At 48.8% G+C, this 17,397-nt stretch overlaps 2 protein-coding genes across 4 annotated transcripts in view; both read right to left on the bottom strand.

The window, feature by feature from the left end:
* Window positions 1-7,323: 7,323 nt before the first annotated feature.
* ZNF697 (zinc finger protein 697) overlaps window positions 7,324-17,397 on the bottom strand; it is a 31,055-nt gene continuing 20,981 nt past the window's right edge. For all 3 annotated transcript variants that reach the window (XM_037735299.1, XM_017519773.2, XM_037735298.1), the window contains exons 2-3: window positions 14,436-14,698; window positions 7,324-11,972 (exon numbers count right to left, since the gene is read on the bottom strand). In XM_037735299.1, coding sequence (XP_037591227.1) covers window positions 10,564-11,972; window positions 14,436-14,661 — 1,635 coding nt within the window. In that variant the 5' untranslated portion in view covers window positions 14,662-14,698 and the 3' untranslated portion in view covers window positions 7,324-10,563. The remainder of the gene's footprint in view (window positions 11,973-14,435; window positions 14,699-17,397) is intronic.
* Window positions 12,458-12,919, bottom strand: LOC108297129 (40S ribosomal protein S15a-like). Its single transcript, XM_037735300.1, has one exon. It carries the CDS (start codon window positions 12,906-12,908, stop codon window positions 12,516-12,518), a length of 393 nt encoding a protein of 130 aa, XP_037591228.1. The 5' UTR covers window positions 12,909-12,919; the 3' UTR covers window positions 12,458-12,515.

The raw sequence follows: 17,397 nt of genomic DNA on the forward strand, positions 1-17,397 counted from the left end.
GCAAGGGGCATCAGGAGCTCCTTCTGCCTTCTGAAAAATGTGCACAGAGGGCAGATAAGAGAGCCCGGTTACCAGACTCAGCCACAGACTCGTGTGCAGGATTCAAGGGTCAGGGTGGGCCCCAGAACCTGGGATGGACTGGTGAGAACTGGCAGAAAAGAGGCCGGAGGCTGACCGTTATGATGTGAAATCCCATTATATCTAAACAATAGTGACTAACTCTACATTTGAGGAAGCAGTATGAAGACCTGCTCCAGCAGTGTGCTCCGTGAGCCCAGGCAGTGGCGTAAGGTGAAAGATAAAAACAATTTAAGATACAAATTGTTGCTCAAGCGGTATGTGCAACAATTTATATCTTAAAAAGCAGGTGGCCAGGTTTCAGGAGCAAATCTGTTCATTCTTGGGGATAAGTCCCAAATACACATTATTATATTATATTCTCAGCTTTTCTGTGTGTTTAACATAGGTTAGAATTTTTCAATAAATTAAATTTGGTGGGGGAAAAATATGCAAACTAACAAAACACATTCACAGGTTGCCCCAGGCTTAAGGTCTCCGATTTTCCACTTCTGCTCCCAGTCTGGTGGTCCAGTGGGGGAGATGAAATATGAGACCTGTTAGGTGCTGCGCACTGTAGGTGTGCAGAGTGCCGTAAGAGAGGAAGATCCACTCCCATAGGGGATTCATGGGGTCCTTGGATTTGGGCTGGATATCAAAAGATGGGCAAGATTTCAACACACAGGAATGCGAGTGAAAGTATTCCAGGCAGAGGCACTGCAGTCTGCAAAGACCCAGGTGGGAAAGGGGTCACTTCTAGGGAACAGTGAGACCAGATCAGAGAGCTCTAGGCCAGTAAAAAAGTGGAAGTTACACGTGGAAAGACATGATGGGCACAGACCAGGATCGCTCGGGGTCACCCGTGGAGTCACCCTGCCTGCTTCCTTCCTTGACCTCAGAGTTGGAGTTTTGTGCCCCCTTAAAGATGACTTGGGCTGAGTATGGTGACTTGTGTCTGTAATCCCAGCACTTTGGGAGGCTGAGGCGGGTGGATCACCTGAGGTCAGGGGTTTGAGACCAGCCTGACCAACGTGGCAAAAGCCCGTATCTACTAAAAATACAAAAAAATTAGCTGGGTATGGTGTCAGCTAACTGTAATCCCAGGTACTTGGGAAGCTGAGACAGGATAATTGCTTGAACTCGGGAGGCAGAGATTGCAGTGAGCTGAGATGGTGCCAATGCACTCCAGCCTAGTGACAGAGCAAGACGCTGCATCAAAAAAAAAAGACTTGACATTCAGTTACTTCCCATATAACACACTTCATCTTCTCTCAAAAATTGGACGCTAAGGGTAAAGAACTATTGACGGTGAAGCTAAAAGCTGGTGTCATTCACTGTGCAATGGGAATTGTTCAGCTGTCCCTGGAAGATGAGCAGTTTGTAAGATGGACTGAAAGAGAGGAGGAGGATACTTCGAGAATCTAGGTAAGAAATGAAGGCCTGATTTCTGTGTCGATAACAAAATGGAATACAGGGGCAACTGAGGCAGGCCTGAGGCAGAGCGGCCGCTAGTTTAGACAGGACTGGGTGTGGACTCGGAACTCCCAGGCACCCACTGTCTCAAGCCAGAAACCCGGATGGCAGCCCCACGCCCCTCCCACCTATCAGTCAGAGCTACCGACTTTACTCCACACACCTCTTGAACGTGTCCTCTTCCTCCCTGGTGACCTCATTCCTTCCTTCACCTGCCACAGGCCTCCCTGTCTTGGAGGGTCCCCCATGAAACCTATCCACAGCAGTGTCACCAGAGCTGTCTCCCCAAACTCCTCTCACCTCATCACTCCCGTCCTTCAAACCAACCGCTGGGTGGAGCCCCAGGACTGTCAGGATGAGCCTGAGACCTTCGCAGCACACACGGGGCCCCTGAAGCCCTGGGCCCTGCCTGGCTCTCCAGACCAATTCTCACCAATCCCTGCCCTGTCCCCAGATGCTTCCACTCTGTGCCTCAACGACTTTCCAAAACTCAGGGCTTCTGCCTGCAGCATGCTTTTACATCCACCAGGCTGGGGCACGGCGTTCCTTCTGCTTAGAGGGCGCCCAGTTCCCCTGCCAGCACCTCCTTCCCAGCTCCTTATTCACCATCTGAAGCCTCCCATTTTACAGCCTCCGTGCCTTGTGCATATCTAGTTGCACTGCCTTTAATATTTCATTTATATTTCCTATTCCCCACCCCGACATTGCCATGTCCTGAGGACAGTAGGTCACCATGTCATCTCTCTGTCCCCAGTGCCTGATGCAAAATAGACACACGGGCTGATGGAGGGAGGAGGGAGGGTAGAGGAAAAATAAAACACAAGCAATCTCAATTGTAGGATGGAGAGAGGAGGGGATGGGGAGTCAGGGAGCAGAATGCTTTGAATGACAAAGCAAGAGAGAATTCAAAGATGAATTTTCAAAGTGTCAATGAACGTGAAGAAGCTGGATCATCATGATGAGAGCTGGGAAGAATGAGAAGCCACACGCGGGGTTGTGGGGGATGAGGGACTGAGAATGCACTCATTCGTGCCATGTGAAGAGCGAGTGAGGGAGGGGAGGCTCTGAGCAGGGAAGGGGGAAGGCTGATGCAGGCGAAGCCCAGCTGCCGAGGTTATAAGAGGACTGGGAATTAGATCCAAAACCTGAAATGCTGCAAGGCCCGCAGCATTTTTATACTACAGAAAGAGGAAAGTCTGCTTTTGAAAATTGAATTCAGAAGAGAATCTCCCATTCTTGGTTGACTCAAGTGAGGGCGGCATGTGCTTCTTAAGACATCCGGGGACTCTGGTGGAAATTTGGGGGAATCCTTTCTTTATCATGGCCCACGATGCCACCCAAGGCTAGTGACCAGGGAACGGAGTCGGTGTTCTGAGGCATGGAAGAGGCTCACTGAGGAGGTGGAGGCGGAGGGCTGGATGAACAGAAAGTGGCTTGACCTGGCACCTTACTAGGAAAGGGACATGATACCTCTCATAGGGTTGTAAAGGATCAAGAAGTGGGGCCAAGTAGGAACTGATTCCCTCCCTCCCTGATTCCCTCTGTCCCCAAAGGCAAGGGGCATTGGGGTCAGCTTCACACTCCGAAACAGTCAGGAATCTGTTCTGGAAACCTGAAGCTCCCTATTGAACGTGCAATCTTTCCTCAAGGAACGGAAGAGCCGGCACTAGCGAAGTCAACCCTTCTTCCTGAACAGGTGCTGGCGACAGAGGGGTGGGCGTGAGGTGGGCTGTGTGACTATTGTCATCCTAGCATGAATCCTGGCCACCGAGGCAGGAATACCCTTCTCATGATCCCTAACTCCCTCCCCAACCGCCTGGAGTCTGTCAAATCCCTGGTGTAGCTCTCAGCAGAGCAGCTCTCTGGGAACACGGCCGGTACGATCACCCAGGTCCTATCCTTGGCTTGAGGGGCTGCCGTTGGACCGCACATTTTATTTTGCACTTAACTTTGTAAAATACACAGGCAGTCCTGATTATGAGAACTTCTCCCAGCAGCAGGCAAAACAGCTATTGCTGACCTATGGCAGGTAAATGGAAAAGGCTCCCTGGCTCCTCCAGGGCAGATCAATGTCTTTGTGGAGTTCAGATTTTACAGCTAAAGAGAGCTTCATCAGGCACGGTGGGGCACGCCTATAGTCCCAGCTACTGAGAGGCTGGGGGAGGATCGCTTGAATCCAGGAGTTCAAGGCCAGACAAGACCTCATCTCTAATTTTTATTAAAGTTAGAGAAGGATCTAGAGACCTTTACTCCACTTTTTAACTGAGGGCTCCTTTTCTTCTTTCATTTTCCCAGTGAGAAAACCAAGGCCTGGGAAGTTAGGTGACTTTGCCAATGTTCACCTAGATCACCGTGTGTAATGCTGACCTATAGTGTGCTACCTTTAAAATGAAATATTGATGAAGGGAAAAAAAACTGGGAAGAGAGACATTTGGAAAGACGGCAGAGGGCAGGTTTAACCAGAGGTCAGCTGCCTAAGCCATCTGTCTTGCCCACACAACCCAACTTCCCATCAGAACATCAGCTTGTGAGATGTGGGTCCTGCATAAAGGGAGACAGGCAGCTTTTTCATGGCATAGAAATAAAGGTGTCTGGGGTGAGAGGGACCACAATAAGGGGGCAAAGAGAGCAAAAAACAAGTAAGTATTCTTTTGTTTTAGAAGCAGAATATTTTTGCAAATAAGAGTGAAAACCCTAAGTTCTCATTTCAATTCTGCCATCGAAGTTAAGCAAATCTCTTCCCCTTCCTGGGTCTGTTTCCTTTCCCACAAAGTGAAGGTTATAGCTCATTTCTGAAGTGTGTTGCCGGTGACACGGAGCTGTAACAGTGTGAGATGATTTGCATTCTCTGGCACCTGCACACTTCTGCAGCTCAACTTCATGATAACACAATCTTCACATGCTGATTTGTTTGCGTGAAGCCAAAGCTATCTGAGGAAGTGGTTTCCCAGCCCTTCCCTGGCTCTAGCGGCACGTGGCGCCTCACCGGGAAAGAGGCATCGTACCTCTCAGAGTGTTGTGAAGGACGAGACGTGGGGCCAAGTAGGAACCAATTCCCCCCCCTCCCTGATATCTGATGACCACGGAGCTGCAGAACTTAGTGCTGAGTTAAATATAGTCTCTTGTTCTTGCATTTAGCTACGGATGTTTTCCAAGTAGGTTTTAAAACTCTTAGACAATCACTAGACATTAAAATGGGCAGAGCCAACACAGACAGTGCCTACTGAAGAGGAAACAGAAACCCAGAAAAGTCAGTGCCTTGCTCAAGAGCACGGCCAGCTAATGCCAAAGCTCTGCCCTGCACACTCCCCACACAGCTCACCCTCAAAGGGAAAGCAGAACGGGTTCCTTCTTTCTTCCTGTTCTCAGGAAAAGGAGGCCATGCCCTCTCTCCCCCTCATCACCCTGCCCCAGAGCTGGAAACCCCAGAGGACACAGTCCACATGCACAGCAACTACCTCCCTCCTCCCAGGCTCCCAGGGGCTATGATACAGGACTTTAGGACGCCCTCAGCAGCCCCTTCTCTGTAGCACCGGGAACAACCATCCGGTAACCACCGTGCCTCCTAACACGCGCACAAGCGCCTGAATCTTAAAAGAGCCTCATGTTTGTCGTTTTATTTGATTTCCCACACCTCACGCCTGCATCTTTCCACTGCACAGATGTGGCCAAGATCAAGAACACCTATAGCGCTTGGTCTAGGCTGCAGCCACACTGAAGAGTGGTTGTGTCAGTCCAGTGAGTCTCAGGCTGTGAAGTCGTATCTGTGATTTCTACCAAATCCATCAACTTCAGCGCAGAAAGTAGCAGAACTACTTCAGCTGAAACCTCGAGATGACCCTCATTTCAGACATTCGCTCACACTACACTTGACAAGAGAAATGCCTAGCCACATCCTTTTCCAGCCCCTTGACAAAGTGAGCTAGATTTTCCAAGGTCACACACTGTCCCTTCTCTCACCCAACAAAGGCAGCTAAAGTGGACACTGCCTGATTTGCAGCGGTGGTGGGGACAGTGACATAATTTCAGAGTCCTTGACAGAGAATCTGCTTAAGGCTGAGCCTTTGCTGAATGCACCATCTTGCCCTAGCATAACATGTGAAGCCTTGACATGAAGACGTCCCCCCGTCCCCCTCCCACCCCCTGCAGTCCCAGGGGCCAAATCCTTGAAGTCATCCTTATAGCTGGCAAAATAATTCACCACAAGCAGGTTGGGCAGGCAGGGAGCAAAATCCACCTTCCCCTTCACCCTTAAATGGTGCTGGAATGTGGAAGCATCTCTGCCTCTCTCATATCTGTCTCCCTAGCATTGAGTGCTGTGCCAGGCACATGCCCACTCAGCTGACAGGTGAACTTCTCAGGGGCTCTGCTCTTAATGAGACACAGCCTTGGGGTCCCAGGGCAGGCCAGAACATCAAGGCAGAACCACTCCCTACTTTAGCCCTTGATGCTTTCAGAAAAGCATCTCAGCGGAGTGTCCTCAGTGAATAAAAAGAATACATGGAAATGCTTCCAGTGAATCCCTGGTCTCCAGGAACAGGAGTCTGTCAATTCCTTTACTTGTGTTGAACATCCTTCAAATATGTGAGTGGGAATGCCAGTTTGAACACTGCACCTACCCTGACACCTTTCCAACCTCTTCATCACAGGGTAACGTGGTGTATGGAACAACCTGCCGCCCATCTCCTTGACTTCCAAAGCTGCGCATTCCCGGCTGCTGGAATGAGGCAGAGCACCGGCTGGATGCAGAGAGCACTGTGAACAGTGCCCGGGATCCCTCAGGAGCGGTGAGACATTGAAACCCATTGGAATGTGCTTCTGGTTAGCAGAGATGACCTTGAAACCAGTCTGGCAGCAGAAAACTGCAATCTGCAGGGCACTTGCGGCTGTGATAGGGAGACAGAGGAGCAAGCACTAGGCAATTCATGCTGGAGACTGGCCAGGTGTGCTCCTTCCCTGCCACCAGGGGCAGAGAGGACGGGAATTATGTGATTGCCCAGGGAGGCTGAGAAAACGAGTCATGCCTGGGATTTGCTGTGGTAAGTGAGCTGAGTTGGGGGACTGTAGATCTGAGAGAAGGGGACGAAGGCGGAATGTGAGTGGTGAAGACGGTGCAGGCCACCAGCAGCCTTCCATACCTATTCCACTGTTATCTGATGGGCAGCCCAGACAGGCGCTTTTCCTGGCTCTTAATAGATTGTCTTCACTATTTGGAGCAGTTGTGTGAAAGGAGGCCTACCAGGAGCAGACAAAGCCTGTTACACCTTGCACTGCACTTTGCCTCCATAATTCTGGCAGAGGAGAGAATTTGAGCCTTATGTGTTATACTTACTGTAATCCCCAAGAAAGAAAAGGGGTCTCTAACTGGTCCTACATGGTTCTCAATCATGTTTGCCCATTAAAATCACCTGGGGAGTTTCTATAAAATCACAGGAACTTAGGCCTCACTCCAACTAACCGCTTTCTTCATTTAAAAGGCAAACAATCAAAAAAGTTCTGCAAGGTTAAGAAAATCTGTAGCTGAATCTAATGAAAGCTCAAGAATTCTAGGTGGACCAGGTACAGTTTTTCTAACTGAAATGTGGGCAGAGGCCCACTCAGCAAATTCAGGGTGAGGTAGCACAGATAATATGTAAATGTGGCTGTACAGGCATGGCTGTATTCTACCGCAATTTTACGTACAAAAATACGCAGGGCAGATTTGGGAGTTTGCCAACCCTTGTTCTACAGGAACACAGCTTCTATAGATAGAGCTCAGTGACATTTAATGTGTGTCAAAGAAGAATGACATAGTAAAAGACTGATATGGATTTAATGACAAATATTCCATAGTGGGTGCTAAACACCAGAATGCTGCCCAAGGAACCATCATTAAATAAAACAACCGGAAAATAAGGTAATTCTCACGAATACAAGCACACACACGAAACCTGTTACTTTTAGGGTCATTAAATTATTCACTATTTTAACAAACAGCTGTAAAATAACATTACAATGAAGAAAAATGTGCACAAACTTCAGAAACACAGTTTAGATTGTCTATGAACACAGGTCCTTAATTTGTATTTTTTCACATATGTACAGTCTCTTGACTATAAAGAGACCACATGGCTCAAGGGGTTAACTTGTCATTTTCTCCTTCCAACTCTGAGCTCAAGATTTAATCAAAACCATTTCGCCTATTTAAACTGCTCCAGGTTTTGCTTAGCAAAGGGCGGCAGCGGAAGCTTTCTCTCGACCAAACTCTCCAGAAAACAAATAATACACGTGCTTCCACCATTGTTAATGGGTTGGTGGAAAGAGTCCTTTAACGTTTTCAAGGGTGAACCGCAGTTAACAGGGTTTGCTGAAGAAATATTATTATTCTAAAACTAGATAGAAGTAACAACCTCCTGAATGCATTTAACCCCACTTAATGCAGATAAGTTCCCTGAAGAATTGTAGGAAAAAAATGAATCACATTTTAAATGCACCAATAGAGTTGGGTGTTGGTAGCTGAATTGTTTTCTTCTGCTAAGAATTTGCTCATAGAAGGGATATCAACGTAGTGGCTGACTCTCTTATCCATGGTAATAGAAATAATGAGAGAGGTAAACGAAGTCCAAAGATTCCCACTGCCACTAAACTATTTTACATTAGCTTCACTCTCCACTCCCTGTTGAACCCATTCTCTAAAGCTGCTGATATGTCGTATATTTGATGCAGACAAGACTGGGCATAAAAATGGCAGCAAAAAAAAAAAAAAGCGAAGAATCAATCCATGAATAATCAAAAGTTGGATGAGATTTCATAGGCACAGACTTGAGAGAACTTAAAACAGCTGGAAGAGGTAGATGTCCGGGGGGAAAAACCCACAAAGCAGTAAGATTACCTACAAATTGGCTATACCATTTTCAGGTGGGTCTAATATGCTTCGTATTCAGATTACAAGTCAGAATTCAAAACAGACACTGGCTTTGCTTACATTACTCCTGACTAAAAGAAAACGAGAATTAGTGACTTTCAAAACTGTCTATAGTTTGAAAATCTATTTGCATTTGTGAATGACAATAAATTAAGAGGGCAATATCGACAGACATTATACAAGCCCAGAATTATCCGTATTTTTAACTGTTTATAACCACAAAAACATGCTTTCCTATAGTCCCCAAAGAGGTTCTTTACTAGAATACAACTGATCAAGTATAAATTACAAGCATCCACAGGAACTTTGCTAAAACTGTAAAAACAATCTCATAGCCTCCCTCCCCCACTTCAACTGTGTCCAGTAGTTTGTGAAGATGCTTCCATGAAATGTGCAGGGTAACAATCACTAGTGAAAACAATACTGCTTTCCACAACTCTAACTTCTAAAGGCTCACCTAGGGCAGGGGTGTTCTGTATAAGTAACTGAAATCTATACAAGCCATCTAACTACAGCCCATACTAAAAATGGAACATAGCTAGGATACCCTAATTAGCCGACAAAGACCAGCTTTGTCAGTAAGGACATGTTCGGCCCTTCTAGGCTAGCCTTAAGTTTTTCATCAAGCATAAGAATTTTCAGTGTCCTTATTATAGAAATCATGACAGGCAAGTCTTCCTAGCAGGTGAGCTGAAGAATGCAAAAGGTCAGGCTACAATGATTCACACTGTCCTCAGCCTCCCTTCAGGACAGCCTGCACACTCCAGTTCCCAGGCCTTCCCTAAGACAGGGGTGGTAACACTGATCTAACTCACAATGATGTGAGAAACAACTAACAATTATTAAAAATCATAAAGCACTTTGCAAATATCAAAGTGCTATTTTGGCATCTCTATAACAACCAGAAAACATTCATTGCTTGTGCTATTTGGCAATTTTGCATTTACACCTCTCCCTGACTGGGATCTCCTGTGTAAAGTGTTGTGATTTCTACTGTGCCTCCACATGCAGGAAAAAGACATTCTTACTTCGATTAGGTCCTTCATCAATATGCATGGAGGTGGGCGTTAGTGGAGGTCACTAACAAATGCAACGTGAAGGCGAAAGAGACCAAGGAGTCTCGCATCCCAACAATGTGAACACTTTACTTTCCTAGATTTCTCACGTAAAGGCCAGCAAAACTCTGAGCTAGCTGACTTTTTAGCAGGTGACTGGGCAACCGAGTTGACGATCTACAGTTCACTGGAAACGCCCACATCAAGGTGAGGTCGGAAAAGGAAAGTCACACACAGCTGGGATTTTTCCTTTTCCCTGTACTTAAGAGATCATAGTTGAGACCTGAAAGAAATACTGGGTGTGGCACACACCTGGGATGAAGGGGGATAGGGTCATCCAGGTAAACAGCCTTGACCCAGCATAAAGCTAGAGTATTTTCAAGGAAGTAGCAAAGAACCTGGAGCAGAATCAGGATTTCCCACATCTGAGAACCAGTTACAAATGAATTTCTAAATCCCAGACGCTGCCCCTTGAAATGAGTGTGGCATTCTTCAGCCCACTTTGCCCTAGATGCCTCAAAATAGCAGCTAACTGTGGCTCAGAGAAAGGAAAAGTACATTACATATCCCTTCCTATGTGACTGACAAGGTTCCCCTCCTTTTTGTGCGGCAACAGCTGATGACGTGCGGGGACCGGGCAAACTCCGGCTTACCAGCTGGTGGGAGTTTTATTTTGCCCTATAATCCTCATTTAAACCCTCCCACCACAGACTCCCAAAGGCCATCGCAGCCTGCCCTAGTCTACCGCCCGCCATCCTGTTCCCATGCCAGCCCAGGAACGGCTCTTCCTCACGGTCCTCCAAGCTCTTCGCCCCCTACAGCGTGTATTTAAGGAAGTCATCGCCCCCAGCGCATCTCCTGAACATGTCTTCCATGAGAGGTGGCAAGTATAGCACCGGGAAAGAACTCTTACTCAACCCTTCCCCCACTTCGGGAAACCCCAGACACCGAAAGGCTCCCCAGTCACTCTCAGATTGTCCCTCCCGCCCCTTCCCCACTTCCTTCCCCTGGGTCAGTCCCAGGACGTGCGCCCCCACGGACTCCCCACCGGGCAGCCTCCCTCGGACCCAGCCCCTAGCACAGGTGCAGCTTCTGGTGCTGTGCCAGGTGCGTCTTGTAGCGGAAGCCTTTGCCGCAGCCCGCGCACTTGTGCGGCTTGTTGCCCGTGTGGATGCGGCGGTGCCGGATCAGATGCGAGCTCTGGATGAAGCTCTTGCCGCACTCCAGGCACGTGTAGGGCTTCTCGCCCGTGTGCGTGCGCTGGTGCTGCGTGAGCGTGGAGAAGTCGCTGAAGCGCTTGTCGCACTGGCCGCAGCGGAAGGGCTTCTCGCCGGTGTGCACGCGCAGGTGGTTCACCAGGTGCGAGTTGCGCCCGAAGCCCTTGCCGCACTCCCGGCACACGTAGGGCCGCTCGCCCGAGTGCGTGCGCTTGTGCGTGAAGAGGTGTGAGCTGACGCTGAAGGCCTCGCCGCACTCGGAGCACATGTAGGGCTTCTCGCCCGTGTGCACGCGCTGGTGCTTCACCAGGTCCGAGCGCCAGCTGAAGCGCTTGCCGCACTCGCCGCAGCCGTGCGGCTTCTCGCCCGTGTGGATGCGCTGGTGGTTGGCCAGGTGCGAGCGGCGCACGAAGCCCTTGCCGCACTCCCCGCAGGCGAAGGGCCGCAGCGCCGCCGCCCCCGCGCCGCTGGCCGCCGCGTGCGCGCGCCGGTGGCTGAGCAGGTGCGAGCTGAGGCTGAAGGCCTCGCCGCACTCGGGGCACGGGTAGGGCTTCTCGCCCGTGTGCAGGCGCCGGTGCTTGAGCAGGTCGGCGCGCCAGCTGAAGCTCTTGCCGCAGTCGGCGCACAGGTTGGGCCGCTCGCCCGTGTGCAGGCGCAGGTGGTTGGTCAGGTAGGTGTTGCGGCTGAAGCCTTTGCCGCACTCCCCGCAGCGGAAGGGCTTTTCGCGCGGGGGCCGGGCCAGCGCGGGCCCGGCCCCGAAGCCCCCAGCCACGCCGACACCCATCATGCCCACCATCGCGCCGCACTCGCCCGCCAGGCCGAAGGGCTCCAGGCTGGCGGCGGCTGCGGCCTCCGCCAGGCGGTGAATGCGCTGGTGCTGCAGGAAGGCGGCGCCGGGGCTGAAGCTCTCCCCGCAGTCGGGGCAGATGGTGGGCGCGTCCATGATGCTGGCCACCAGGCTGTCCAGCTCCCCGAGGTCCATGGCCATGGGGTGGTGGAGCCGGTGGAAGCGTCGGTGGGCGGGCTTGTCACCTCGGTGCCGACTCCCCAGGGAGAGGTGCCGCCTCCAGGGAAGCATGGGAGGGGGCGGCTGCTGCTCTTCCTCCTCCAGCCGGTTCTCCCCAGCACTCTCGTCGTCGTCCTCGCGGAGGCGCTGGGATATGCTGTCAGACTCAGACAGTCCTGGGAACATCGCCATGTCAGCTACACCAGGTTGGTCATCTTCCCCACGGATAGAAAAGCTTTCTTCCTCACTCAGCTGCCCCCCTGCAACACAAAAAGGTGGCAGTAGAGGATTACTATACTTGGCATTCAAAAGGTAAGCCCAGAGGAAACCTCAGTAATAAAACCGTGATCCCCTGCCTCAGGCACTCTGGATCCCTGCCCCTCCAAGGTCCCCTGAGAGTCCAGCCTCTCTCTCACCTGGCTCCTCCAGGGAAAGGCCTAAAGGAGAGTTCACTCACTGCCCCCTCTGCCCACCAGTTCTTCAGGCAGCTGCCTGGGGCCGAGGCCCCACTAGCTGGACCCGAGGCACTGCCTAGCAGAGCCATCTGAAGGCCTGAGTGCCTGTGCTAGGTATGGTCGTCTGTACCAGGTGGGACACTCCGAGATCTCAGGAAAAAAGATTTACTTGCTCCAAGAGCTACCAAGGCCTTTTAAGATTCTAGTCTCAAAAGACAAGAACAGTCTGCCAACCTGAGAAAGACCACCTGGCCTAACCAGACCCTGGACTAATTTTTTTTTTTTTTTTCTTTTTAGAAGCACCAGAGTCCATGAGGCATTTTATTTGTAAATATATGTATTACATCCCTAGAAAAAGAATCCCAGGATTTTCCCTCCTGTGTGTTTACGTCTTGCTTCTTCATGGTCCATGATGCCAGCGGAGGTTGTCAGTACAATGAAACCAAACTGGCGGGACGGAAGCAGATTATTCGGCCATTTTTCTAGATCTTTGAGTCGCACATCAAATCTGGGGCTGATCACACCACGCTTGTTTAGCCTGCCTGTGAGGTTCACAACAATTTTCCCAGCTCTGTGATCGTAACTGATTTCAAATTTGCCAGTGTAACCATGCTTCATCATCGCAGTGAGAAACCGGACGATGACTTTGGAGCACGGCCTAATAAGCACCTGGCGTCTGCCTCTCTTTTCGGCATTGTTGATGCTCTTGAGAGCATCAGCCAGGACATTCATGCACACCATTGTGGCAGCACGGAAAGATGGCGGAAAAACCTTTTTTTTTTTTTTTTTTTTTTTTTTGAGAAGGAGTCTCACTTTGTCACCCAGGCTGGAGTGCAGTGGCATGATCTTGGCTCACTGCAACCTCCACCTCCCGGGTTCAAGCAATTCTCCTGCCTCAGTCTTCAGAGTAGCTGGGATTACAGGCTCCCACCACCACGCCCGGCTAATTTTTCTGTTTTTAGTACAGACAGGGTTTCACGATGTTGGTCAGGCTGGTCTCCATCTCCTGACCTCGTGATCCGCCCACCTCATCCTCTGAAAGTGCTGGGATTACAGGCGTGAGCCACCACGGCTGGCCTCCCTGGACTAATTTTTAAAGTACATTTGGTCAGTCTGAAACAGCTTACGTTGGAACCGAACACTGAGGCCTTCAGGACTTGACTGGGGGAGGGGAGAGAGGGGAATGGTAGGGAATAAAAGAGGAGATTACAGAGCCTGGAGCTGGTGAGCGCAGGTTAGAGGCTGGTCCAGGACACACACCTGTTGGTCTCTGGCTGTTTATCCACAAGCAGAGTGAAGTTTCTGAGATGTGAAAGGCCACACGTGCCCTCCTCCACATGCTTGTTTGCACTGCGGAGGAGGACAGCAGAGAGTCTGGGACTGTGTCACAGGTGAAGGGATTTCACCTCTCACAGTCCTGGCCGCAAAGTATTTTAGCTCATTTCTGTCCCCAGAGCATGTGCTGAGCAGGCTAAAGTAATCAATGCCCCAAGACAGAAACAAGGAGGTGGGTGGAGGCCCAGCATTCACTCTTTCAAAGCTAGTAATAGGCATTTGGCAGAGGCCATGGGCACTTTGGGAATTAGTCACATGAACCGAGGGAGGTCACTTAGCACTGAGTTGACTTATCTGCAAAGGGACATGAGGACGTAGCTGTAAACATCTGGATACTTCCTGTTTGCACAGTACTGTGCTTAGTAACTACATGCAGCAACTCATTTAACTCTCCCAATAGCCCTATGAGGTAGGTTCTAATACTACCTGGGTAATTCTGTAGTGTCGTTCCAGGGGTTAATATATAGTGGCATTCTCTCTAAAGTGCTGCGTCAGTGTGTGAGCCTCTTCACCATGCTTAACAACCCCAGAGACATGCCAGCCCCTCTAATTTTGGCAGACACATCACTTGACTCTTTCTGAGACATAATAATGCACTCCTTAAATTAGAGGGAAAATCAAGCCCTTTCCTTTACTGTCTTAGAATATGGCTGTGTCTGAGGTTGGTCAGTCATAGGCCCTGAAATGCAGATGAATTCCTTTAGAATGTATACTATTTAAAACGCCAGGTTTCCAATAACTCACCCCAGACTGGGCTGAAGAAAAGGACACTCCTCAGGCTAACACTAGAAAGACAAGTCAGTACAGAATTCTGCCTAATGGTCCCCTTTAGGGAGCTCTCTTACAGAGGATGCTGCCCTGGTTATGATTCTGGAGGAGCTTAGAAATGAGTGTGAATGAGGCAACTTGCATAGAATCCCAGCTTCTCCTCACCTGTGCAGGTGTCATGCTCTGTTTCCCTGTGCCTTGAGTCCTGTGGGTTGGGGGCCATCTCCAGCTCCAGGTGGCCTTCTCTCTTGTGTGTGTCCTGTGGATTACAGCCCATTTCTCTTTCTTCTGGGTCCCCTTCCATGTCCTCAGAGTCCTCAAAATCGGAACCCATCCCTTTGTCTTCTGAGTCCTGGTGTGCACAGACACCCTGATTTTCTTCTTGTTTCATCCAGGAAGAAAAGGACAAAGGAGGTGACCAGGAATCCCTGCTCGAGAAAAACACAAAGAAAGGTCCTGTCAGTCTGGCCTCCTCCCCTCACCGTGTCTAGCCTTAATTTCCAAGTCTGATAAAATGTATAGAGTTCCAAGCCCCAGTTGGCAAAACTCCACTCTACATTTTAAGGTAAACAAGTGAGCGCAAAGGAGGGTGGACTGGGTGGCAGAAGAACAGTGACAGCCTCACTCTGAGACCACATGCCAACTCTCACTGGACCAAATCTTCATCTTCTGGCTTTGATGTGGATGTGTATTAGTGTGGTTTTAGAGTTTACCAGTGAAGCAGCTATGCCCATTTTTACAGCTGAGAAAACTCAAAACTCGAAGAGGCCCCTAATCCAAGGCTACATAACTTATAAGCAGCAGAGTGGGGATGAAGCAATTGTGCTGCCTCAAACTTCCATGCCTTTCATAACTCTTAAGAAGCTCGCTCTCCTGCAAGCTGCAGCAACTTTGCAAGTATTTTGGCTAATTTAAGGAGCCAGAGGAAAAGTACATCGAGACACAAGAATAACAGAAGCATCAAGTATAGTAACCTCTTGTCTAAGACCATGTCACCAATGGCACTATCAACTGGGCTTTGTAGTAAGGATCTGCGTTGCAGGAAGGAGTGAGCCAAGATGATTCAAGTAGGTCTGGTGAGGCCAGGAAGAGGTGCAGGGGCCCCTCTATATTAGAAACCATCTCTATCATACTAATTACATATTGTACAGTATCTGAATTATAGACATGTTCCCTTAACAGGAACATACATCAGATAATTGGTAACCCCTCTACAGAAAAGGCCAACATGTGAATCATAGAGGGAAAATGACATCAGATTCCTAAACCTTTTGTAGATGTCAGGATAACATTTCAAATTTAAAGGGCCCCCTGCCAAGACTGAGCAGTTGAGCCAAAAATAATTATTTCTGCCATCCATCACTCCTACATCTTAGCTCTAGGCAGCCAAACAGTTTCTAGGTCGAAGATCTTGGACTATGACTTTGAAGAGACCAGCTCTCTGCCTCGGCAGTCTCCAAACAGCAAGAACATGGCTGAGCAAGGTGCCCCTTCCGTGGCTGGGAGCTCTTCTGCCTCTGTGGAGGCCGCCTCTGGGGCCGCCCCAGTTCTACAGAGCCTTTGGAACTGTAAGCTGGAGTTCCACCCAGCAGAAGTTGGAAATTCCAGCTGGGTCAGCCTCACTGTAGAGAACCCAAGGCAAGTCAATTAACCTCTCATTGTTCCAGTGTTCTCATGAGTGGAAGAAGGGTAATGCTACTTAACCTTTCTCACAGGGAGGGTGCCAGAAGGAAACTAATGAAAAAGCACTTTGGAAAATATGACAGTAATAGATGCTTTGAGTTTTACAAGTGTGTGATACACACATTTTTCTTCTTTTTAAGACCTGATGCCATTCCAGCACACCCCAAAGACGTGCCAGCCCCTCTAATGTTGGCAGACACATCACTTGACTCTTTCTGAGAAATGATAATGCACTACCTAAATTAGAGGGAAAATCAAGCGCTTTCCTTTAATGTCTTAGAATATGGCTGTGTCTGAGGTTGGTCAGTCAACAGGTCCTGAAATGCAGGTGAATTCCTTTAGAATGTACACTGCTTAAAACACCAGGTTTCCAACATTTGGGGATTTCTTGTCTAAGACGGTTGGAGAAAAATCTCATTAAACCTGTAAACCTTTTAAGGGGTATACTCCGTGACTACTGATGCCAAGTCACTTCTGCCCATCACTCTTTTGCCTCTTTGGAGCCCAGATGCTTTGGACAAGTACATCCCTTGAGTCTGCATATATAACACACCTGAAAGTAGACAGCAAGAGTAGCGTCATCAAACATGACCTATTGATTTGCTAATAGTGGAAAACAGCACAGGCGTTGGTGGGGAAGTTAAAAGGGGACTAATCAATGGTTTCCACCAATCTGAGACCAGCAGGAGGATTCTGTGTCAATGAAGTCAAATAAGCATGTCATCAGAAACTCATAAAATGGCAAGGGACAGTGCCCAGCATGGCATAGAAGGGACTGCGGCGTTCCATCCTGAAGGACAGGATTTAGGAGTCCAATCTGGGAAACAGGAAGCAGGGCTTCTTAGGGGGCACCTCAGATATAGAAATAGTGGAACAAGAGAGCTTTCTGATTTGTGATTTATTGGGAACCAAGATGTCAGATATTACATGCAGAAACATGGTTTTTCTAGATGTAAAGGCAGGGAGAGGAGAAAGCCAGAATGAGTTCCCACTTAGGGCTGGCGTATGAAAAGTGCACACTGCTGCCTCAGAATTAAGGCAGGTTCTGAGATCCAAAGGGAGTACTTCCTGATCCTCATTTTCTTTTTTTTAGCAAGATAACATTTCTAAAATTTAATTTTTAAATTTAAAATTTACCAATAATAGTACATATTCATGGAGTACATAGTGATATTTTGATGCAATTAATATATGATGATCAGATCCAGGTAATTAGCATATCCATCATCACAAACATTTATCATTTCTTTATGTTTGAAACATTCAATATTCTCCCTCTACCTATTTGAAACTATATATTATTAACTACAGTCATCCTACCATGGGATAGAACAGTAGAACTTATTCTTCTTATCTAGCCATAATTTTGTATCCTTTAGCAAATCTCTCCCTTTCCCTCCCTTCCCCCTACCCTTCCCAACCTCTAGTATCCTCTGTTCTACTT

Source organism: Cebus imitator, unplaced genomic scaffold (genome assembly GCF_001604975.1).
Source record: "Cebus imitator isolate Cc_AM_T3 unplaced genomic scaffold, Cebus_imitator-1.0 Scaffold774, whole genome shotgun sequence".
In the NCBI taxonomy this organism is placed as follows: domain Eukaryota; kingdom Metazoa; phylum Chordata; class Mammalia; order Primates; family Cebidae; genus Cebus; species Cebus imitator.

Excerpts from the sequence above, each read along its gene's own strand:
- LOC108297129 (XM_037735300.1), bottom strand. The coding sequence starts at position 12,908 with ATGGTGTGCATGAATGTCCTGGCTGATGCTCTCAAGAGCATCAACAAT.